At 53.5% G+C, this 23,887-nt stretch overlaps 1 protein-coding gene across 3 annotated transcripts; it reads left to right on the forward strand.

The window, feature by feature from the left end:
- On the forward strand, positions 1–23,799 carry KMT2B (lysine methyltransferase 2B; the record flags this gene model as incomplete). 3 transcript variants are annotated; one of them, XM_080703051.1, is made up of 37 exons in its annotated part: positions 1–357; positions 1,465–1,537; positions 1,781–3,801; positions 3,933–4,046; positions 4,137–4,287; positions 4,546–4,825; positions 5,004–5,059; positions 5,299–5,577; positions 6,002–6,096; positions 6,375–6,473; positions 6,598–6,711; positions 6,865–7,011; positions 7,117–7,212; positions 7,888–8,005; positions 9,348–9,461; positions 9,625–9,809; positions 9,884–9,973; positions 10,076–10,177; positions 10,292–10,365; positions 10,998–11,113; positions 11,209–11,300; positions 11,383–11,520; positions 12,704–12,862; positions 13,042–13,162; positions 13,240–13,318; positions 13,420–13,580; positions 15,334–15,561; positions 15,646–16,948; positions 17,044–17,121; positions 17,198–17,307; positions 22,026–22,166; positions 22,247–22,321; positions 22,414–22,591; positions 22,871–22,978; positions 23,111–23,194; positions 23,304–23,433; positions 23,524–23,799. In XM_080703051.1, 37 exons carry the CDS (start codon positions 1–3, stop codon positions 23,797–23,799), a joined length of 8,142 nt encoding a protein of 2,713 aa, XP_080559177.1. The 3 variants fall into 3 exon arrangements, with proteins under 3 accessions (XP_080559177.1, XP_080559178.1, XP_080559179.1); XM_080703052.1 differs by having other exon boundaries at positions 22,029–22,166; XM_080703053.1 differs by having other exon boundaries at positions 15,364–15,561.
- Positions 23,800–23,887: the final 88 nt, after the last annotated feature.

Below are 23,887 nucleotides of genomic sequence, written 5' to 3' on the forward strand. Positions count from 1 at the left end.
ATGGCGGCGGCGGCGGGCGGCGGCAGTTGCCCGGGGCCTGGCTCCGCGCGGGGCCGCTTCCCGGGCCGGCCGCGGGGCTCCGGCGGGGGCGGGGGCCGCGGCGGACGGGGCAGCGGGGCCGAAAGAGTGCGGGTGGCTCTGCGGCGCGGCGCGGCGGGGCCGGGCGGAGCCGAGCCCGGGGAGGACACGGCCCTGCTCCGCTTGCTGGGGCTCCGCCGGGGCCTGCGCCGGCTCCGCCGCCTGTGGGCCGGGCCGCGCGTCCAGCGGGGCCGGGGCCGGGGCCGGGGCCGGGGCTGGGGCCCGGGCCGAGGCGGCGTGCCGGAGGAAGAGAGCAGTGACGGGGAATCCGACGAGGAGGTGAGGCGGTCGGAGGCGTCCCCAGCGCCGGGCGGGGCGGAGGCCGGGCTCGCCGGGATGTAGGCGCTCCCGGGGGCTGGCGGGCAAGTGGGTCCTCAGGGCTCCTGCGGAGGGAAAGAGCTCTGGAAGCAGGCATGGAAGGAGGTGGGCTGCGGGAGGTTTGGGTGGAGAGGCCTCTGGAAGGGAATAGAGCTGCAGCTAGGCACTTGGGCCTGAGGCAGGTCCTGCTGGAATGTCCTGAGCTGATCCTTCTTGGTAGCAAGACTAGGACGGTAGAGGTATGAGTGAGGAGGCCATGGGGACTGCAAGCCCGACCAGAGGTGGTTGACAGCAGCAGCAGCAGCAGCAGCAGCAGCATGGCTTTAGTGGACCAAGACTAGAGCGGTCTGGGCTCTTACCCGTAGGTTGCCCCTTTGGGCCTCAATCTGACATCCCTGGTTTCACTACTGTCCCAATTCATCTTCTGGTCCAAGGTAGAGTGGTCGAGGGCTTTTTTTTTTTGCGGGGCACAGGCCGAAGAGGAATGGATTGAAGACTGAGACTGGGTACTGCAGGGTCTGAGCTCAGACCAGATTGTATTCCCTAGCCTTTCAGAAAAGGTAGGAAGGTGTGGATTGTATTGCTTGGTACAGCTAATAATCACCTCAGGGCTCAGAGTGGATCTCAATATGGTACACCATTTGCCGCCTCCCTTCCCCATTGGCTATCCCTATTCCTATCTTTAGGGAGAAACTATGGCCTGGAAAAATATACTTGGAGGTTTCACTTTGTTCTGAGTTGGAATTGACCCTCAGTGTAGGGCCTCACTGCTTGACCTGAGGAAACCCTGTTGTGTTTTCTTCTGGGTCAGAAGCCTCTAATGGCTGTACTTGTATGGCCTGGCACTGGGTAGGGGAATTAAAAAATACCTTGTGCCTCTATCCCTAAGAAGAGGCTCTTGTTTCCTACTCCTTTCTGACCTTCCAGTCTCTTTAATTCTTTTGTAAATAAGCAGAGAGGTACATTAAAGGGGAAACTGGGGGTGTTTTTCAATACCTGAGTCCCAGGTGGAACAGGCTTTGGCACTGACTGCTGTTTCTCCCCTCTATCCTTGGTCCCCTAAATCAGGAGTTTCAGGGTTTTCATTCAGATGAAGATGTGGCCCCCAGTTCCCTGCGCTCTGCGCTCCGATCCCAGCGAGGTGAGTGATGGGGAAACTCTACCTCTTTAGCTTTATAGGAATGTTATTCTTGCCCTTTGTGTCAGCTTTTCCCTGTTCAACTAGTCTTCATCAATTACTGAGTATCTTCTGTATTCAGAGTCCAAGCTAGGCTGGGCTGTGGGGGACACAGACAAGTAAGACTTAGTCCCTGCCCTCCTGAAGCGCCTTCCTCAGTCTGCAGGGCAAGCTTGACCCATCAACCCACACCTATTCTCCTTTTAGGTCGAGCCCCCCGAGGTCGGGGCCGCAAGCATAAGACGACCCCTCTTCCTCCTCCTCGCCTAGCAGATGTGGGACCTACCCCCCCAAAGACCCCTGTTCGGAAACGGGGTGAGGAAGGCACTGAACGAATGGTGCAGGCACTGACAGAACTTCTCCGGCGGGCCCAGGCACCCCCTGTCCCCCGGAACCGGGCTTGTGAGCCTTCTACCCCGCGTCGGTCTCGGGGACGGCCCCCAGGACGGCCAGCAGGCCCCTGCCGGAAGAAACAACAAGCAGTAGTGGTAGCAGAAGCAGCTGTGACAATCCCTAAACCTGAGCCCCCACCTCCTATGGTTCCAGTAAAACACCGAACTGGCAGTTGGAAGTGCAAGGAGGGGCCTGGCCCCGGACCTGGGACCCCCAAACGTGGAGGACAGCCTGGGAGAGGAGGTCGTGGAGGCAGGGGAAGAGGCCGAGGTGGGCTCCCGCTTGTGATCAAGTTTGTTTCAAAGGCCAAAAAAGTGAAGATGGGACAATTGTCCTTGGGACTTGAATCAAGTCAGGGTCAAGGTCAACTTGGGGAAAGCTGGCAGGATGCCCCCCAAAGAAGAGTTGGATCTGGACAAGGAGGGGATCCCTGCTGGAAGAAACAGGAGAAGTTGGAGGAGGAGAGAATGGAGAAGAAAGAAGAAAAAGATGAGGAGGGAGAGGAGAAAGAAGAGAGAGCTATGCCTGAAGAAGAGGTGATGCTATCCAAGGAAAAGGAAGAGGCAAAGCCGCCATCACCACCCCTGACTCCTCCAGCCCCTCCGCCTCCTCCTCCCCTCCCACCCCCCTCAATGTCTCCTCCACCCCCACTTTGCTCTCCACCACCCCCAGTGTCCCCTCCTCCCCCATCATCTCCTCTATTGCATTTGGCCCCAGAGGAGCGGGAAGATTCCCCTCCTCCTGTGGCCCCAGCTACATGCTCCAGGAAGAGGGGACGGCCTCCCCTGACTCCCAGCCAGCGGGCAGAACGGGAAGCTGCTCGGGCAGGACCAGAAGGTACCTCTCCTCCCACTCCAAACCCCAGCACTACCACAGGAGTCTCTTCAGAAGATAGTTCCACTGTGGCCCCCAAAAGTACCACCTTCCTGAAGAATATCCGGCAGTTTATTATGCCTGTGGTGAGTGCCCGCTCTTCTCGTGTCATCAAGACACCCCGGCGATTTATGGATGAAGACCCTCCTAAGCCCCCGAAGGTGGAGGTCTCACCTATTCTGCGACCTCCCGTTACCACCTCCCCGCTTGCTCCCCAGGAACCAGCACCAGCTCCCTCTCCACCACATGCTCCAACTCCCCCATCTACCCCAGTCCCACTTCCTGAGAAGAGACGGTCCATCTTAAGGGAACCCACGTTTCGCTGGACCTCACTAACCCGGGAGCTGCCCCCTCCTCCCCCTGCCCCTCCACCAGTGCCATCCCCACCACCTGTTCCTTCCACCCCCTCCCGGAGGCCCCTGCTCCTTCGGGCTCCTCAGTTTACCCCAAGTGAAGCCCACCTGAAGATCTATGAATCGGTGCTTACTACTCCTCCTCTTGGGGCTCCTGAAGCCCCTGAGCCAGAGCCGCCTCCTGCCGATGACTCTCCAGCAGAGCCTGAGCCACGGGCAGTGGGCCGTACCAACCACCTCAGCCTGCCTCGATTTGCCCCTGTTGTCACCACTCCCGTTAAGGCCGAGGTTTCCCCCCATGGGGTTCCAACTCAGAGCAATGGGCAGCAGCCTCCGGCTCAGCTACATCAGCCCCTACAGGCCTTGCACACTCAGCTCCTGCCCCAGGCTTTGCCACCACAGCAACCACAAGTGCAGCCACAGTTACAACCACAACCACTGCCGTCACCGCATCATACACCACCACTGGAAAAAAGCCGGATTGCAGGCCTGGGTTCTCTACCACTGTCTGGGGTGGAGGAGAAAATGTTCAGCCTTCTGAAGAGAGCCAAGGTGCAGCTATTCAAGATTGATCAGCAGCAACAGCAGAAGGTGGCAGCATCAATGCCGGTAAGCGTGGCGCTTTGGCCAGGTCCCAGGCATCCTGTGTTTTGTCCTTAGTCTCATCCTTTCCCTGTGCTGTTCCCCCAACCCCACCTTTCCCACTTTCCATACCCTCACCCTTTTATTCCTCCTGCCAGCCGAGTCCTGGAGGGCAAATGGAGGAGGCCATGGGGACTGTCAAGCAGAACCCAGAGAGAGGTTGCATCAAGTCTGAAGATGAATCAGTAGAAGCCAAGAGAGAGCGCGCCTCGGTACTCAGCGGGAGGAGGGTTTTCTGAGGAAAGTTGGCTGTAGAAGCACAGGGAGCAACTCCCTGTACATATTCCTAATTTCTCTCCCAGGGACCCGAGTCTCCTGTGCAAGGCCCCCGCATCAAACACGTCTGCCGCCATGCAGCTGTGGCCCTGGGTCAGGCCCGGGCCATGGTACCTGAAGATGTTCCCCGTCTCAGTGCCCTCCCTCTCAGGGATCGGCAGGACCTCGCCACAGAGGGTAGGGCAGCTGGGGAGGCTTAAGGGCCACTTCAGGTTTGGGTGTGAGCAGGTACACCAAGAGTGAAGGAGAGAGGGAGTGAGTCGGGGACCTGTGGTTTGGCGGCACATGGTGTAGAGTGCTAGGTCTTCACAAGGCAGGTTGGTTCAGGAGCACATGGAACCTATCAGTGTGAGAAAGTGAGGGCCAGAGGGCTGATTGAATGGGATTTGAGGAAGAGCAGGGAAATGAGGCTCTGTCTCTTCTCTGTTGCAATAGATACATCATCAGTATCTGAGACTGAGAGTGTCCCATCCCGGTCCCGGCGGGGAAAGGTAGAATCAGCGGGGACAGGGGGAGACTTGGAGCCTGTAGGGTCTGGAGGAACCCTAGCCCACACACCCCGGCGCTCGCTGCCCTCTCATCATGGCAAGAAGATGCGGATGGCGCGGTGTGGACACTGTCGGGGCTGCCTGCGTGTGCAGGACTGTGGGTCTTGCGTCAACTGCCTGGACAAGCCCAAGTTTGGGGGCCCTAACACCAAGAAGCAGTGCTGTGTGTGAGTAGCTGGGAGATGGCCTCCATTCCCACCTGGGGTTGTCAGTCACCTGGGCATCCTGCCCCAGCCCCTCTTCTGCCCAGCCAGAGCAGTGGGATTGGCATCCTTGTGGAGAGCTTCCTCTCTTCCCCCAGACCACCAGTCCCCTACCCTGGTGACGTGCTGCTCCCCTCCCCAGATACCGAAAGTGTGACAGAATAGAGGCTCGGAAGATGGAACGGCTGGCCAAAAAAGGTAACAAGATTTGAGGAGCATTTCTTTAATGTAGATTTGTGATATAGAAGAAACCACATTGTCTTTGCTCTCCCCCCTTTATTGTTTTCCGTCTTTGCTTTTCTTCTTTTCCATTAAGTGTTTTTATATTTCTCCTTGTATTCATCCTTTTCTGCCTCACTTCTTTCTGGCTTCTCTTTATCCCAGTGTCTCATGTCCCTGGCTGAGCTCAAATCCTATTAAGTCCCCTGTTCCCACAGGCCGGACAATAGTGAAGACGCTGTTGCCCTGGGATTCCGATGAATCTCCTGAGGCCTCCCCTGGTCCTCCAGGCCCACGCCGGGGGGCGGGAGCTGGGGGTCCCCGGGAAGAGGTGGTGACCCCCTCAGGGCCCGAGGAGCAGGACTCCCTCCTACTGCAGCGCAAGTCAGCCCGGCGCTGCGTCAAACAGCGACCCTCCTATGATATCTTCGAGGACTCAGATGACTCAGATCCCGGGGGTCCTCCTGCTCCTCGACGTCGGACCCCCAGAGAAAATGGTACAAAGTGTTTTATGTTTTCTCTCTTAAGCAGTCAATTCTGTGTCATCATCATTATCTTTTAATTTTATCATTTTGGGGATGGAACCCAGGGCCTTGTGCATAGTAGATAAATATTCTATCACTCAGCCACAGCCTCAGTCCCGTGTCTTTTGTGTGGAAGGGACAGGGTCCCAGACCCAGGTGTCTTATCAAGTCTACTTAAGAGGGTGGCTGAGGGCAGAAAAGGAGATAGTTTTAGGAGGATATGCAGAACTATATATGCGGGTCTCACTGAGCTCGCTGAGTAAAGCCTCAGGGTCATCTTGGTCTGTCTTGCTTAGTTAGAGAAGACGCTGGTAATCTAGGTAGTATCCAGATTGTATAAGGAGGGGAATGGTGCCTGGAAATAGAAGGACCACGCTGCTTTTTTTGTCCTTTCTAGAACTGCCACTACCAGAACCAGAGGAGCAGAGCCGGCCTCGCAAACCCACCCTGCAGCCTGTGTTACAGCTCAAGGCTCGAAGGCGCCTGGACAAGGTCAGCACGGCCCGCTCCGAGAACCCCGAGCCCTGTGTGAGGCATGGCTCCTGCCCTCCAGGAGCTACCTGGCAAGTCAGGGTGACGGGCACACCTGAGTATTGTGGTGTGTCCACACCAGAGGACAGGCCCTGAGGGGTGAGGCAGGCCTTGTGTATCTGGAAAGCAAAGCGGGATCTGAGCATAGGGCAGGCTCTGGCAAGCTGGTGGAAGGGCAGCGAGAAGGCTGCAGAGAAGGTGAGGTTGGCAGCCTCTGACAGCCCTGCATTCCTCCCTAGGATGCTTTGGCTCCTGGCCCCTTTGCCTCTTTTCCCAACGGCTGGACTGGAAAACAAAAGTCCCCTGATGGTGTGCACCGGGTCCGTGTGGATTTTAAGGTATGGCGTTGAGGAGGCGGGGCATGGGGACTGTGGTTGGAAGAAACTTTATTGCATTGGGGCAGCTAGAGATTTAAGGATGGATCTGTGTTTCTCTCCAACCCTGTATCCTCTCTTCCCCCAGGAGGATTGTGACCTAGAGAACGTGTGGCTGATGGGTGGCTTGAGCGTACTCACTTCTGTGCCAGGGGGGCCACCAATGGTGTGTTTGCTGTGTGCCAGCAAAGGCCTACATGAGGTTGGTGTTCTGCCTTTTTTTTACAGGCCCCAAGTCTCCATTCCATTGGCCCTTTCTGACTGACTTCTTGGGTCCTCTCAGCTGGGTGTCATCCCCTGGCCTTCCAGCTTCACACTGTGTCCATCATTTGCTCTCTCCCACCCCTACCTCCAGTTGGTGTTTTGCCAAGTCTGCTGTGACCCTTTCCACCCATTCTGCTTGGAGGAGGCTGAGCGGCCCCTGCCCCAGCATCATGACACCTGGTGCTGCCGCCGCTGTAAATTCTGCCATGTTTGTGGACGCAAAGGCCGGGGATCCAAGGTTTGGGCACAGGGGCCAGCCTGAAGTAGGTGGAGGCATTGGAGGAGTGGGGTGTCCCTATGCTGGTAGGTTTTGCCATTGTTGTCTTTCTACAACATCCCACAGCACCTCCTGGAGTGTGAGCGCTGCCGCCATGCTTACCACCCAGCCTGCCTGGGGCCCAGCTACCCGACCCGTGCCACACGCAAACGGCGCCACTGGGTGAGACAATGCCTACGCCCTTCACTTTGGTGTTCTAATTATACCACTACCACCCCCAGACTTGCTCTATGCCAAGGTTCTCATGAGAATGGGAGAATGTAATCACTGGTGATCACTTTGAGAATGTGATAAACATTTCCTCTTCAAAATTTTCATGGGAACCATGGGAACAAGTGTGTGTGTGTGTGTGTGTGTGTGTGTGTGTGTGTGTGTGTGTGTGTGTTTTACTGGGGATGGAACCTGGGGCATTTGACCTCTGAGCAACACCCACAGCCCTATTTTTTATTCTTTACTTTGAAACAGGGTCTCACTGAGTTGCAGAGGGCCTCACTAAGTAGCTGAGGCTGTCTGTGAACCATGCTCCTGTGTTCTAGCCTCCCAAATGCTGGGATTACAAGCGTGCGCCCCCATGCCCAGCTCAGGGTGACAAAATTTAAATGTAGAATTTGATGTAATAGTTTTAGGAACTCACGAATTCCATATTCCTAAGCTCTGAGTGACCTGCTCGAGCCTGATGTCTACTTCTCTCCTTCTCATCTCCTTCCCCTTCGTCTCTTCTGCACATCTTTCTCACTTGTCCTTTCTGATTTCCCACACTCTTTCTCATCCATCTCCCCTGTTGTATTGCTCTAGCCCAATGGCTGGCTTCCTTCTAACGTCACCCTGCTCCCCCAGATCTGTTCAGCCTGTGTGCGCTGTAAGAGCTGTGGGGCAACTCCAGGCAAGAACTGGGATGTCGAATGGTCTGGAGATTACAGCCTCTGCCCCAGGTGCACCCAGCTCTTTGAGAAAGGTGGGACCGGGCAGGGGAACGGGGTTGGGGGGAGAGGGGGAGAGGGAAGTGGGCTAAGCTCCTGACTGTAGGGACCCATGCAGGGCCTTTGCCAGTGAGAGAAGAGATCCTCCAGTGGCTTTCTACCTTCTACCTACAGAACTTTTCTTTGATTCACAATACTTTTCCATAGAAATCTATCCAGTACACTTTTTTTTTTTTTGGTGGTACGGGGATGGAACCCAGAGACTTTTCTACCTCTGGGCTGTACTCCCAGACCTATTTTATATTTTTATTTGGAAACAGGGTCTCAGTAAGTTGCTGAGAGCCTCACTAAGTAGCCGAGGCTGGCTTCAAACCTGTGCGATCCTCTTGTCTCGGCCTCCCAAGCACTGGGATTACAAGTGTGTGCCACCACGCCCAGCTGCAATTTATTTATTTATTTATTTATTTATTTATTTATTTATTTATTTATTTATTGCAGTACTTGGAATTGAACCCAGGGGCATTCTATCTACAAGCTACAACACCAGCCCTATTTTTTTGTTCTTTATTTTTGAAACAGGGTCTCACTGAGTTGCAAAGGGCCTCACTAAGAGGCTGTCTGAACCGTGATCCTCCTGTCTCAGCCTCCCAAATGCTGAGATTACCAGTGTGCACTACCATGCCCGGCTTCCACTGGGCAACTTAAAAACTGGGGCTTTTCCTCATTTATTCAGGCAGCATGGTTATCAAGGAAAACCTTTTTTTTTTTTTTTTTTTTTTTTTTGCAGGTCTGGGGATGGAATCCAGGGGCATTCACCTCCCCTCCCCTATTTTTTAATTCTTTATTTTGAAACCGGGTCTCACTGAGTTTCAGAGGACCTCACTAAGTAGCTGAGGGTGTCTACGAACCGCGATTCTCCGGTCTCAGCCTCCAGAATCCTGGGATTACAAACGTGCGCCACCACGCCTGGCTCAAAACCTATTTTTTTTTTTTTTATGTGTGTAGTACTGGGGATGGAACCCAGGAGCTTTCTACCTTTGGCTATATTATCTGACCTATTTTATATTTTATTTGGAAACACGGACTCACTCAGTGTCTGAGAGCCTAAGTAGCTGAGGTTGGCTTTGAACCTATATGATCCTCTGTCTTTGCTTCCTAAGTACTGGGATTACAAGTGTACACCATCACACCCGGCTTGGAAAGCCTGTTTTCTGAAAGGCATTGTCCTCAACCAGCTTCTGAGGACTGGTGGGGACCTAAGACATGAGCTTTGAGGTAGCTATATAGCAGTCATGGTGTGGTTGGCCTCCAGCCAGGGACTCTGAGGCATGGCTAGCAACTCCAGTCTCTGATTTCCTCATTTCCCTTTTCCTCCAGGAAACTACTGTCCAATCTGTACACGCTGCTATGAAGACAATGACTATGAGAGCAAGATGATGCAGTGCGCACAGTGTGACCACTGGGTGCATGCCAAGTGCGAAGGTCTCTCAGGTAAGTGGGTGGAGGTGCCTAGCATGCAGCCCGAGCCCGGGGGAAATCCCTGCCCCCACCACAGGTCCTTAGGTGACAGATCGGCTAAGTGTCCTGGAGAACTACAGCTCCTGAGAGTCTTGATATCCTCCTAAACCATTTTTTCCTCTCCTGTCTATTCTAGATGAAGACTATGAGATCCTTTCCGGGCTGCCAGACTCGGTGCTGTACACGTGTGGACCGTGTGCTGGGGCCACACAGCCCCGCTGGCGAGAGGCCCTGAGCGGGGCCCTACAAGGGGGTCTGCGCCAGGTGCTCCAAGGCCTGCTGAGCTCAAAGGTGGCAGGCCCACTGCTGCTGTGCACCCAGGTCTGCAGGGTCTGGGGGGCAGGATGGATGGGGCTGGGCCCAGCGCTAGCCCTGCTGACTTCTCCCATTTGCAGTGTGGGCAGGATGGGAAGCACCTGCACCCAGGACCCTGTGATCTGCAAGCTGTGGGTCAGCGCTTCGAGGATGGCCACTACAAGTCTGTGGTGAGTAGGACATGGGGAGGAGCAGGTGGGTGCCAAAAGAAGAGGGCAGGGCTGGGTTGGGGATTGGGGTCAGGGCTCAGTCCCTGACAAAGCCCCTTACAGCACAGCTTCATGGAGGACATGGTGGGCATCCTGATGAGACACTCGGAAGGAGAGACTCCAGAGCGCCGGGCTGGAGGCCAAATGAAAGGGCTCCTACTGAAGGTAGGCTCTGTGGGTTGGTTTGAGTGGTAGTGGGGGGAGAGAGTGGATCCTTCAGACCCTGCCCCCACCGATTCTTGGGGAAGCCAGTTCTCATCCTGTTAACCCACTCCCCAGCTGCTAGAATCTGCGTTTGGCTGGTTCGACGCCCACGACCCCAAGTACTGGCGACGGAGTACCCGGCTGCCAAAGTGAGCAAGGCTGGGTAGCAGGAGGGGAACCAAAGAGTAATGGCAAAGGCAGGGGCACCTGGGAATCCAGAGGTCAAGCTGGCTGAGAGCAGATGAGGGGCAGAGTTAAAGTCAAGGTGGAGAAGGAGGGTGGTGGAACCAGGATGAGATTGCCCAGGGGTCTTAGACTAGCAAAGACTGAGGTTGTCTGGTTAATTCTCAGTTTGTTTCTTCTTTGTATAAATTGGGGACAGAGCAGTGAGCAAATAAGGTTGGACTCTGCCTAAAAGAGCTCATGTTGGGGGTTGGGGCAGGCACTGATGACCCACATGGTCAGGGCGGTGTTGGGGAAACTCAAGGGGCAGTGGGAGCCTAGAGGAGGCATCTGTTGGAGACTGGGGATCAGAGAAGGCTTCCTGGAAAAGATGACTTCTAAGCTGAGAGGTAGAGGAAGAATATTCCAGACCTTAGGAATAGCATTTCACATTTCAAAGGTGACATAAGAGGGCCTGGCTCAATTCAAGGGGACTAAGAAACTTCATGTGGAGAGAGGAAAAAAGGTCATGGCATATTTAGGCTGATATCCTGGGTGGGCCCGGCCCTGCTGCTCTAGTTTGTCAGACATGTCAGATACTAACTTTGCCTTTCCACAGCGGAGTCCTCCCCAATGCGGTGTTGCCCCCATCCCTGGACCATGTGTATGCTCAGTGGAGACAGCAGGAACTGGAGATTGCAGAATCAGGGCAGCCTCCAGGGGATCCTTCAGCAGGTACTACAAAGTGGGTGCTGAAGTCAGTACCTCTGAGTTGGAGGGCTAGACTCCAGATTCTGATTTGTGGACATCCTTTTTCACATCCTTTGTAGCTTTCCAGGGCAAGGATCCAGCTGCTTTTTCACACTTGGAGGACCCCCGTCAGTGTGCTCTCTGCCTCAAATATGGGGATGCAGACTCCAAGGTGAGGGCTGTTCTGTGAAGGTACAGGTTGTGGGGCCTGATCCTGGGAGCCCCCTATCATGCTACTACTCTTCTGCCCCCAGGAGGCAGGGCGGCTCCTGTACATCGGGCAGAATGAGTGGACACATGTCAATTGTGCTATTTGGTCAGCTGAAGTGTTTGAGGAGAACGACGGCTCCCTCAAGAATGTGCATGCTGCTGTGGCTCGAGGGAGGCAGATGGTGAGGGCCTGGGCGTGGAGAGGTGGGCACCCAAGGGTCTCGGGCAGGGCCCTGCCTTTAGTGGGGATAGCTCTTGATTCACACTATGTACCAGGGCAAGTCCTTTCAGTGCTGGTCTTGATACATTTATTTGGTTGTCCCAGGACTTCAGTGCTATAGTAATCAGCTTTTTGTTCCCTCTGGACCCCCTGGCCACACTCTGGGCCTGGACCCAGGAGACTGAAAATTAGGCGCTCTCTTTTTTTTTTTTTTTTTTTGTGGTACTGGGGGTAGAATCCAGAGGCTTTCTACCTCCCGGCTACACTCCCAGACCTATTTTATATTTTATTTGGAAACAGGGTCTCACTAAGTTGCTGAGAGCCTCGCTAAGTAGCTGAGGCTGGCTTTGAACCTGTGCAATCCTCCTGTCTCAGCCTTCCAAGCACAGGGATTACAAGTGTGCACCACCACGCCCGGCCTGGCACTCTCTTCTTGATTGAACCTATGCCATAAGTTCTCCCATTTGGTGCAGCATTTAGCTTTCACTATTTCCCCATGAGGTAAGGCATTTGCCTCATACGCTCTGCAGAGCCTGGTTCAGGCTAGCATTCTAAGCTCTAGTCAGGAACTAGATGATAGAGATCACAACCGCAGGGGGCAGTTGAGAACTAGAGTAAAGCAGGTCCCACTTTAGGGGAGTGTAGGGAGATGGTAAGTGCCACTCAGTAAGTGTGTGCTGGGTTGTTTTTTTTTTGTTGGTTTGTTTGTTTTTTGTTTTTTTGCGGTACTGGGAGTGGAACCCAAGGGCATTCTACCTCTGAGCTTCACCACCAGCCCTATTTTTTATTCTTTGTTCTTTGAAACAGGGTCCCACTAAGTTTCAAAGGTCCTCACGAAGTAGCTGAGGCTGCCCATGAACTGCAATCCTTTCTCAGCCTCCCAAATGCTGGGATACAAGCGTGCGCCACCAGGCCTGGCTGTTATTATCTTTCTCCATACTATAATGCTTTGCTTCAAGAAATCTTAAATGTTTTGAATGGCACCTTGCCCTGAGCAGGGAAAAAGTCTTGCTTAGTGCGAGCCTTGACAGTGGGGGGTGCCGGACTAGGCAGGGGCTCACATAGAGTTTCAGCATCAGTGATGCCCAGCTTGGATTCTGGCTCCTGTGCCTGGCTTCCCCCTCAGCAGCCCCTTCCTCCTGCAGCGCTGTGAGCTCTGCCTGAAGCCTGGAGCTACGGTGGGCTGTTGCCTGTCCTCCTGCCTCAGTAACTTCCACTTCATGTGTGCTCGAGCCAGCTACTGCATCTTCCAGGATGACAAGAAAGTTTTCTGCCAGAAACACACAGACCTCCTAGATGGCAAGGTGGGTCAGGACAGTTGGGGAGATAGCTAATTGCCACTTATCTTCGTATCACCTTCTGTGTTCTCCGGCAGTCCTTTAGGCCAAGCCCCTGACCATTCAGTCCTTGCCCACAGAGATTTTCTCTCCTGTCCCCCTCAACCTCTGCCAATCTGGCAACCCCATTTTCTCCCATCTCCCAGGAGATCGTGACCCCTGATGGTTTTGATGTTCTCCGCCGAGTCTATGTGGACTTTGAAGGCATCAACTTCAAGCGAAAGTTTTTGACGGGGCTTGAACCTGATGCCATCAATGTGCTCATTGGTAAGCCACTTGCTCTCTCCCCTGCTCTTCTGACCTTGGCTTGGCCTACCCCTCCTGACCTCTCCTTTGTACTGTAGGCTCCATCCGAATTGACTCCCTGGGTACTCTGTCTGATCTCTCAGACTGCGAGGGACGGCTCTTCCCCATTGGCTACCAGTGAGCAATCCAGGGGCGATTGTGGGGTTGTGGGGACTCCAGGTTTGGATACCTTTTTCCAACTTGTCCTAACCTTCTTATCTCACACATCCATCTTCCAGATGCTCCCGACTGTACTGGAGCACAGTAGATGCTCGGAGGCGCTGCTGGTATCGGTGCCGAATTCTAGAGTATCGGCCATGGGGGCCAAGGGAAGAGCCAGTTCACCTGGAGGCAGCAGAAGAGAACCAGACCATCGTGCACAGCCCCACCCCTTCCTCAGGTACGGCCTTGGTACTGCTTCATTCTCTTCCCTGAATACTGTCCTTTCTAAACAATTACCCACCTGCCCCTATTACCCCTTCCCCTTGAGAAACTCCAGGATGCTTACTATCCTTTGATTTTTAATAGCAACAATAAAACTTTCTTATTTTTTTTTTGTGGTGCTGGGAATTCAGCCCAGAGGCATTCTACCTCTTCACTACACCCCAAGCCCAATTTTTTATTCTTTATTTTGAAATAGGGCTTCACTGAGTTTCAGAGGACCTCACTAAGTAGCTGAGGCTGTCCCCGAACCATGATCCTTTTGTCTCAGCCTCCCAAGTACTAGGATTACAAGTGTGTGTCACCACGCCTGGCTAAAACTTTAAACTTTTTTTTTTTTGCAGTGCTGGGGATGAACCCAGAGGCATTCTACCGCCGAGCTATACCCCCAGCCCTATTTTTTTTTATTATTTATTTTGAAACAGGGTCTCACTGAGTTGCATAGGGCCTCACTAAGTAGCTGAGGCTGTCTGTGAACCGCCATCCTCCTGTCTCAGCCTCCCGAATGCTGGGATTACAAGCATGCGCCACCACGCCCAGATTAAAACTTTCATTTTTAATAGCAACAACAAATAACTGGCTATGCATTGCATGCCAGAGGCTGTGCTCAGCATTTCAAAGGAAGTAAGGACAGCACCAGTCTACTAGCTTAAGAGGAGTAGTAGTGCTGGCCGTGGTGGTGCGCTCCTGTAATCCCATTACTTGGGAGTCTGAGGCAGGAGGATCGCAGGTTCATGGTTAGCCTCCACAACTTAGTGAGCCTTATTTCAAGATTAAAAAAGGACTGAGAGGATAGATGAGAGGTAGAACACCCCTGGATTCAATCTCCAGTACTACCAAAAAAAAAAAATTAGTGGTGACTTGTAGGCAGCTATAAGGAATGGAGTGATTATGGTTCCCTGACTTAGGGCTACATGCTCATCTGATATTCCACCAATCCTCTGAGGAAGTACAAGTTCCCCTGGGCTGTGCCTCCAGGGGGATAGTTGTTCTCTATAGTAATGTGTGGTGGTGCCGGGATTTGAACCTGGATCTGCTTGTTTTCCAAACTGGCACCTTTATAGCCCTGCTGGCATTGAGGGATGTAGCTGAGAGCTGAGTGACACAAAGAATGGGCTTGGAGATTAGGAAAGGGAGAGGTTACCATGGGCCAAACAGGAGGTGAAGAGATTTGGATTGTGTCTGTGGGTTAAGGGCTTTATTCCAAATTGGAGCATGATGTGGAGAGGGGAGGAGGGTGCATCCATCCTTACTGGAGACAAGGGAGTGTTGAGAGGAGGAGGCAGAGATGAGCTTGCAGAGACTGGGTGGGGCCAGGTAGGGGAGAGCCTTGAGTGCCAGGTTGGGGCAGATGCATTCCATGTAGCGTGGATGCACAGAGCAGGTAAGAAAGTGGTAAGACTGGCTGTGCTGGAGAGCAGGCATTGCAGCTTAGGACAGGTGAGGCCTGCTTCAGATGGAGAGCAGGAGGCAGCCAGGAAGTGGGGAGAGGGCAAAGGATGGGTGAGAGAGATCATGAAGGGACCCTGACCTAGTTGTTTGGGGAGGTTTTGCAGATGCCACAGATGGTATTGGGGCCAAGATAATGATTGTAGACTAGTGATGTGACCAGGTCAGGGTTGGGGCCCTGGAAGGCATATTTGGCTTAAAAAGAAGGGGAGGCTTTGGCGAAGAGCCCCATCACCCCTGATGTGGTCTTCTTGCCTCTTCAGAGCCCCCTTATCATGAGGATCCCCCACCAGATACAGATGCCCTAATTCCTGGAGCTCCTGAGCACCACTCGCCTGTTCAGAATCTGGACCTCCCACTTCGGCCAGATTCAAGCAGCGCCCCTCCTCTAGTTCCCCGCTCCTTCTCAGGGGCTCGGATCAAAGTGCCCAACTACTCGCCATCCAGGAGGCCCTTGGGGGGTGTCTCCTTTGGCCCCCTGCCTTCCCCTGGTGAGTGCCTGGGAGTATCCAGGGGAGAGTGAAGCGGAGGAGGCTGGAGCCACTGGTTGTTGACGTTGGCTCTTTCTCCCACAGGAAGTCCATCTTCTCTGACTCACCACATCCCTACAGTAGGCGACCCGGACTTCCCAGCTCCCCCCAGACGGTCCCGTCGTCCTAGCCCCCTGGCCCCCAGGCCACCACCATCCCGGCGGGCCTCTTCTCCTCTCAGAATTTCCCCTCAGCTCAGGGTTCCCCCTCCTACCTCAGTCATTACAGCCCTCACACCTACCTCAGGGGAGCTGGCTCCCCCTGGCTTGGCCCCATCTCCTCCTCCACCCCCTGAAGATCTGGGCCCAGACTTTGAGGACATGGAGGTGGTGTCAGGACTGAGTGCTGCTGACCTGGACTTTGCAGCCAGTCTGCTGGGGACTGAGCCGTTCCAGGAAGAAATTGTGGCTGCTGGGGCAGTGGGGAGCAGTCATGGGGGCCCAGGAGACAGTTCAGAGGAAGAGGCCAGCCCCACCACCCGTTACGTCCACTTCCCTGTGACTGTGGTATCTGGCCCTGCCCTGGCCCCCAGCACCCTCCCTGGAGTCCCCCGGATTGAACAGCTGGATGGAGTGGACGATGGCACAGACAGTGAGGCTGAGGCCATCCAGCAACCCCGGGGCCAGGGGACTCCTCCTTCAGGTCCAGGTGTGGGCCGCTCTGGAGTCCTTGGGTCTGCAGGGGACAGGGCCCGACCTCCTGAGGACCTGCCATCAGAAATCGTGGATTTTGTGTTGAAAAACCTAGGGGGGCCTGGTGAGGGGGCTGCTGGTCCCAGAGAGGAGTCACTTCCCCCAGTACCTCCTCTGGCTAATGGCAGTCAGCCTCTGCAAGGCTTGCCCCCTAGCCCAGCTGACCCCACCCGGACATTTGCCTGGCTTCCTGGGGCCCCAGGGGTCCGGGTGTTGAGCCTGGGCCCTGCTCCTGAGCCCCCTAAACCTGCTACATCCAAGATCATCCTGGTTAACAAGCTGGGGCAAGTATTTGTGAAGATGACTGGGGAGGGTGAACCTGCCCCACCCCCAGTAAAGCAGCCACCTCTGCCCCCTACCATTCCCCCCACGACCCCCACCTCCTGGACTCTGCCCCCAGGACCCCTGCTTGGTGTGTTGCCAGTGGTAGGGGTAGGAGTGGTCCGCCCTGCCCCACCCCCACCCCCACCTCCACTGACACTGGTGTTTAGCAGTGGGCCCCCCAGCCCTCCCCGTCAGGCCATCCGTGTCAAAAGAGTATCCACCTTCTCTGGCCGGTCCCCACCAGTGCCGCCCCCAAACAAAACCCCCCGATTGGATGAAGATGTGGACTCCTTGGAGGATAATGCCCAAGTGCCTGGGCTTGGCAACAGTGGGTAAGTGAGTGTGCTAAGGCCAGGGTAGCAGGAGCAGGCAAGGGAGGTGAGCAGGAGAAGGGGCAGCTCAGCCTTTTTGTGTTCCTCCCTACCAGGTTTAGCCGGGTGAGGATGAAAACGCCCACAGTGCGTGGGGTTCTCAGCCTGGATAATCCTGGGGAGGAAAGTCCTGGGTGAGTGGCCAGGCCCTTTCTCTGGAGGCCCCGGACCTTCTAGAACCTTTCCCTTCTGACAGGTCTTTCTTCACAGGCCTCTCCAGGAACGGTCCCCTCTGCTGCCACTTCCAGACAGTGGTCCTCCCCGGGTCCCCGATGGTCCCCCAGACCTGCTGCTTGAGTCCCAGTGGCACCACTATTCAGGTAAGGACCAGCTTTTCCCTTTCATTTTTTTCATTTTCCTGTTTTGGGCTCAGCTGGTGATTGACAGATCCAGAGTTGGTCCACTTCAAAAAAGAGTGCATACCAGAGGCTGAGGATTTAGCTCAGTGGTAGAAAGACCCTGGATTCAATCTCTAGCTCCCCAGAAACATAGGAATGAGCCTTGGAGAGCCCAAAGCCTTGTGACAGAAATGGCATTTCAGTTTTGATCAGCCTGCCCAAGAGCCCCAGGCAAAGACCTCAAGCCTAGTCTGCCAGGGTCAGAGGTTTAAGGAACTAGTCAAGCCAAAGATGAAGTTCTGGGGGTCATCCAGAGAGGATGGAGCCCCCCTAGCACACATGTGAGGGTTAGAAACAGTAAGAAATCAGAAGAGAGAGAGATGTCTCAGAGGTCAAGGGAAGGGATTGGTCAGCTGGGAGTCCCAGCTGCCACAGACGGTGCCAGGCCTGGAGAATTTAGGATCAGTGTGTGGTGTGAACAGGTGGCACAGCGAGAGGAGGATATTGTGTCAGCGTCCAGAATTGAAGACAGTGGTTGATGAGGAAGCCCAAACAGCTCCTGGGCACCTCACCAACAAGTTCAGCTAAGGACCAGGAGGAGGAAGCAGAGTAGCAGCTTAGAGGTGTGAGGGCTAAGGCAGCAAAGGACAAGGGAGTGGGAGAAAGCACGGGTGTTTGGCTTGGGGGAAAAGAGGCAGAGTGAGTGTAGATAGATGCAGAGGCTGGGATGCAGGTGGGGCTCTCTGAGTCTTCAGCAGCTACATTCAGTGAAGCTAGGAGTGCAGTTCTTTCTTGGTCACTGAGGGAAGCCAAGTTCAGTGGTATTCAGGCAGCCTGGCTTTGGATTTGTGGCCAACTCCTGTTGTTTGTTTGTTTACTTTGCATTACTGGGGATGGAACCCAGGGGCATTCTACCTCCAAGCTACACCCCCAGTCCTATTTTTTATTCTTTATTTGGAAACAGGGTCTCACTAAGTTGTGGGGGCATCACTAAGTAGCTGGGGCTGGCTGCGAACCTGCGATCTTCCTGTCTCGGCTCAAATTACAAATGTGCGCCACCATGCCTGCCCCAAATCCTGGTTAAGTGTTTGTGGAGTTTTTCATTATGTAGAGCTTAGCTCTTGAGCACGGAATTGTAGTGAGATGAACTGAATGCTTAACTGAGGCTGCTGAAGAGGCCAGAGACAGCATGGGGATATGGCAGTAACCATGGTAGAACTGACAGGAGTACGTCTAAGTAGCTCTCGCTCTCCTAAGTCACACTCCACTCAGTCTTTTGCACCCCAGCACCAGATACAGCAGTCAGCCTCAGTTTACATGGCAACAGTGCTTGTGTGTCTGATCCAGCCCTCCTCGAAAAACTTCCTTCCCTGATTTCCAGGACCCACGTTTTCGCTCACCTCTGGTCCTACCACCTGTTTTCCCAACCTGCCAATCTTAGTGTACCCCAGGGCCTGACCTTGACTATCTGTCTACACTCCCTCCCAGGTGCTCTCTCTCCTGGCTTTGTGGCTCTAAATCTCACCTAACTTCTAATACTCCCCAGATTGTCCTCTTCAGCACAGACCTGGCCCCTGGACTCGGGTTGTGTTGAGCTGCCTTTTTGCCATCTCAGCCAGCGAGTTGCATGGGGAGGTCTTCTAGAGGCATCTCAAAGTCAGCATGGCCCATACTGCGCTCTTGACCTTACCCCCAGTCTTGTTCCTTCCTTTCACCATCACAGTCAGTGGCAGTTTTATCTTCCTTCCATTCAAGCTTCAAACTGCAGTTATCCTAGACCACGCTGTCATATCACATCTACTATATATATCACAAGTCCTTTTTGCTCTGTCTTTAAAATCTATTATTCCTAGGCCGGGCATGGTGGCGCATGCTTGTAATCCCCGCAGTTGGGAGGCGGAGACAGGATCCAGGCTGGTTCTAAGCCAGCCTCGCTGGCTTAAGAGACCCTGTTTCCAAATAAAAATATAAAATAGGTCTGGGAGTGTAGCCTGGAGGTAGAAGGGTTTCCAGGAACCCCAGGACCACCAAAAAAAGGAAAAAAATCTATTAATCCTTAAGAAGTTCTTTAAGCCAGGTGTGGTGTTTCACACTTGTAATACCAGCATTGGGGAGGCTGAGACTGGAGGATCACGGTTAGCAGACAGAATCAGCTACTTAGTGAGGCCCTTTGCAACTCAGTGAGACTCTATTTCAAAATAAAGAATAAAAATAAATAGGGCTAAGAGTCTAGCTTGGAGGTTGAAAACCCCTGGGTTCCATCCCCAGACCCGCAAAAGAAAAAACGTTCTTTAGCTGGGCGTGGTAGTGCACACTCATAATTCCAGAACTTGAGAGGCTGAGACAGGAAGATCTCACAGGTTTGAAGCCAGCCTCAGCTACTTAGTGAGGTTCTCAGCAAATTAGTGAGACCCTTGTTTGCAAATAAAATATAAAAAATAGGTGTGGGGATATAGCCCAGAGTTAGAAAGCCCCTGGATTCCATTCCACATACACATCAAAGAAGTTCTTTAAGCACCTTAATGTACAGAATACTTCGTTCTATATGTATGTGCCTATTCATTTATAATATTTTTTATAAACTTATTACTTGTAGGGCTTAGGGTGTGGCTCAGTGATAGAGCACTTGCTCAGTATGTACAAAGCCCTGTGTTTGATTTCCAACATGGTAAAGAAAGAAAAAAAAATTTACTACAAATAAGAAATACATGTAGCCAGGCGTGCTGGTATATACCTGTAATCATAGTACTTGGTAGGCTGAAACAAGAGGCCTGCAGGTTTGTAGCCAGCCTCAGCAACTTCACTGGTGCGTGCGTGCGTGCGTGCGTGCGTGCGTGCGTGCGTGCGTGCGTGCGTATGTGTTCGGTAGGCTGAGACAAGAGGCCTGCAGGTTTGTGGTACAACTTAACGAGGGTGTGTGTGTATATGTCTGTGTGTGTATTACTGGGAATTGAGCCCCAGGGACATTCTACCTCTGAGCTACACCCTCAGCCCTATTTTTTAAATTTTGAAACAGGGTCTTACTAGGTTGCTGAGGCTGTCCTTGAACCTGTGATGCTCCTCTCTCAGCCTCCCAAGTACTGGGATTACAAGCATGTACCACTACATCTAGCTTGAAACCTTGTTTTAAAATAAAAAATGAATGCTGGGCGTGGTGGCACACGCTTGTAATCCCTGCGCTTGGGAGGCAGAGACAGGAGGATCACACAGGTTCCAAGCCAGCCTTGCTGGCTTAAGAGACCCTGTTTCCAAATAAAAATAAAAAAAATAGGTCTGGGAGTGTAGCCCGGAGGTAGAAGGGTTCCATCCCCAGTACCACCAAAAAAAATAAAAAATGAGCCAGGCGTGGTGGCACAGATATGTAATCCCAGTATTTGGGGGGCTGAGACAGGAGGATAGCAGGTTGAGGCCAGCCTCAGCAATTTAGCAAGACCCTGTTTCAAAATAAAAACTAAAAGGGCAGGGTGTGTAGCTTGGTGGTAGAATGCCCCCTAGGTTCAATCTCCAGTACCCTCAAAAAAGTAAATAAGGCCAGTGAGCTGGGCGTGTTGGCGCACTTGTAATCCTAGTACTTGGGAGGCTGAGACAGGAGGATCCGGGTTCAAAGCCAGCCTCAGCAGCTTAGTGAGGCTGTCAGTAACTTAGTGAGACCCTGTTTCTAAATAAAATATAAAATAGGTCTGAAAGTATAGCTTGGAGGTAGAAGGCCTCTGGGTTCCATCCCCAGTACCCCCCCCTCGCACACATACACACACACACCCAGTACCTACACACACACACACACACACACACACACACACACACACGGCCAGGGTTGTATTTTAGAAGTGGAAAACACACTGCAAAATTCTCCAGCTTTTTTTGTGGGGGTGTACTAGGGATTGGATTCAGATTCATTCTATCTCTGATCTATATCCCACACCTATGTTATTTTTTATTTTGAAACAGAGACTAAGTTGCTGAGAGCTTCACTTAGTTGCTATGGCTGGCTTCGAACTTAACATTTTCCTGTGTCAGCCTCTCAAGTACTGGAATTATTAGGCATACACCACCATGCCTGACTCCAGTATTTTTAAATTGTGTAGGAAACAGAATAATGATGGATAGATGGGTGTTTATGATATACTAGTTTGAGTGCGCCACTGATGTGGCTTACAGAGCCCAAACACTCCATTTTGCCATGAAACTGCTTTTACCTAAGGCTGAGAAATCCTGAGGAAAAGGAACTGCAGGCCCTGTAGAAAAAACATGTTCTAGGCTATGGATGTAGCTCAGTTCTAGTGTGCTTGCCTGGCATTCATAATTTTATATATTTCATCATCAAGAAAAAGCCATATCCAAGCTGGGCACACATCTGTAATCCCAGTCTTGGGAAGGCTGAGACAGGAGAATCGCAGGTTTGAGGCTAGCCTCAGCTACTTAGTGAGACCTTGTTTCAGAATTTAAAAAGGGGGAGGGCTGGGGTTAAATTGAACCCACACCCCTGGGTTCAATTCCTAGTAGCACAAAAGAAGAAAAAAAGCCATGCCTATTCCACAGAGTTCACTGGACTGTTGGAGGACAGGGAGAGCCATTGCACCCCAGTGACTGAGCTGTACCTGCAGAGGGAGGGAGAGCAGTGTCTCCTGGAACACAGTGGGGAGCTGGGGGCTTTTGAGTCCCGGAAAGTGATTCTTACCTACTCTTCCCTGCTGTGGGACAAGGTGAGGCTTCAAGCTCTGATGAGGAGCCTCCATCCCCAGAGGACAAAGAGAACCAGGCTCCAAGACGGGCTGGCCCGCACCTGCGCTTTGAGATCAGCAGCGAGGATGGCTTCAGTGTGGAGGCAGAGAGCTTGGAGGGTGAGTCGTGAGCCACAGTGGTGGGGGCAGTGTCTCCCATCAGACCCCACCTGACTGCTTTGGCTCCCTACTCGCTCCAGGGGCATGGAGGACTCTGATTGAGAAAGTGCAAGAGGCCCGGGGGCATGCGCGGCTCAGACATCTCTCCTTCAGTGGTGAGTGGGGTATAACTGAAAGCTCAGGCCGGGATGACTCCTGAAGGGCAAGGTGGGCCCTCCATACATCTGTGTCCTCAACCTCTCCTCAGGAATGAGTGGGGCAAGACTCCTGGGCATCCACCACGATGCTGTCATCTTCCTAGCGGAGCAACTGCCCGGGGCCCAGCGCTGCCAGCATTATAAGTTCCGCTACCACCAGCAGGGAGAGGGCCAAGAAGAACCACCCCTGAACCCCCACGGGGCTGCTCGTGCTGAGGTCTATCTCCGGTGAGAGGTCTGGAGAGCCTTACGGGAGCTCTCGAGGTGGGAATTAAGTCTGTACAGACTGAAACTGAGGCCTAGGGAGAGGATACTAGGTAATCCAAGAGTTATTTCTCTAGCTCACATCAGAAAAGTAAAACCCACCATTTCCCCTTTTGCTGTGTCTTTAACAGCATGTTCCTCCTACACTGCCAGCAGTAAGCTGAGGCCACAGAATGGGTAGGCAGCATATCCTTGAAGGAATGGCGATGACCCTCCTTCCTACTCCTTCCCTTCCACCTGCAGGAAGTGCACCTTTGACATGTTCAATTTCCTGGCCTCCCAGCACCGAGTGCTCCCTGAGGGGGCCACCTGTGATGAGGAAGAGGATGAGGTGCAGCTCAGGTCAACCAGGTATGGAGGGCAGGCTGGGGTGCTGGGCGTGGTCTGAAAGGGTTCTAAAGAGGTTAAGTAGTGGTGGGAGAGATTATCTTTCCTGGATATCAGCTTTTGTGACACTGCTGACACCCCCACCCCACCCCCCAGACGTGCCACCAGCCTGGAGCTGCCCATGGCCATGCGCTTTCGCCACCTCAAGAAGACTTCCAAAGAGGCTGTGGGTGTCTATAGGTTAGTGGGGTTGGGGGTGCTCCTTGGGTGAGTGGACAGGCACCCTGGTAGAGGGCTGCCTCGTAGTCGGGCTTGCCCCGACTTCCCCTGTGCTCATCCTGCCCTGCAGATCTGCCATCCATGGACGAGGCCTGTTCTGCAAGCGCAACATCGATGCGGGCGAGATGGTCATTGAGTACTCTGGCATTGTCATTCGCTCTGTGCTGACCGACAAGCGGGAGAAGTTCTATGATGGGAAGGTGGGCTCCACAAGGCCATGGGAGTGAGGTGGGTAAGGAGGACCAGCCCATGAGGACAGAGCACCTGATCTCCCAACCTGTCCCTTGTAGGGCATCGGGTGCTACATGTTCCGCATGGATGACTTTGACGTGGTGGACGCCACGATGCATGGCAACGCCGCCCGCTTCATCAACCATTCATGTGAGCCCAACTGCTTCTCACGTGTCATCCATGTGGAAGGCCAGAAGCACATTGTCATCTTTGCCCTGCGACGCATCCTGCGTGGTGAGGAGCTCACCTATGACTACAAGTTCCCCATCGAGGATGCCAGCAACAAGCTGCCCTGCAATTGTGGCGCCAAGCGCTGCCGTCGATTCCTTAATTGAGGCCGTGGCTGCCCACCATGACTCCTCATGACCCTTGCTGCCATCCTGCCCCTACTAGCCTGGGGGCCCCCTAGTCCCTCCCAGAGCA

This window comes from Muscardinus avellanarius (assembly GCF_963383645.1).
Source record: "Muscardinus avellanarius genome assembly, chromosome: 10".
NCBI classification, from domain to species: Eukaryota; Metazoa; Chordata; class Mammalia; order Rodentia; family Gliridae; genus Muscardinus; species Muscardinus avellanarius.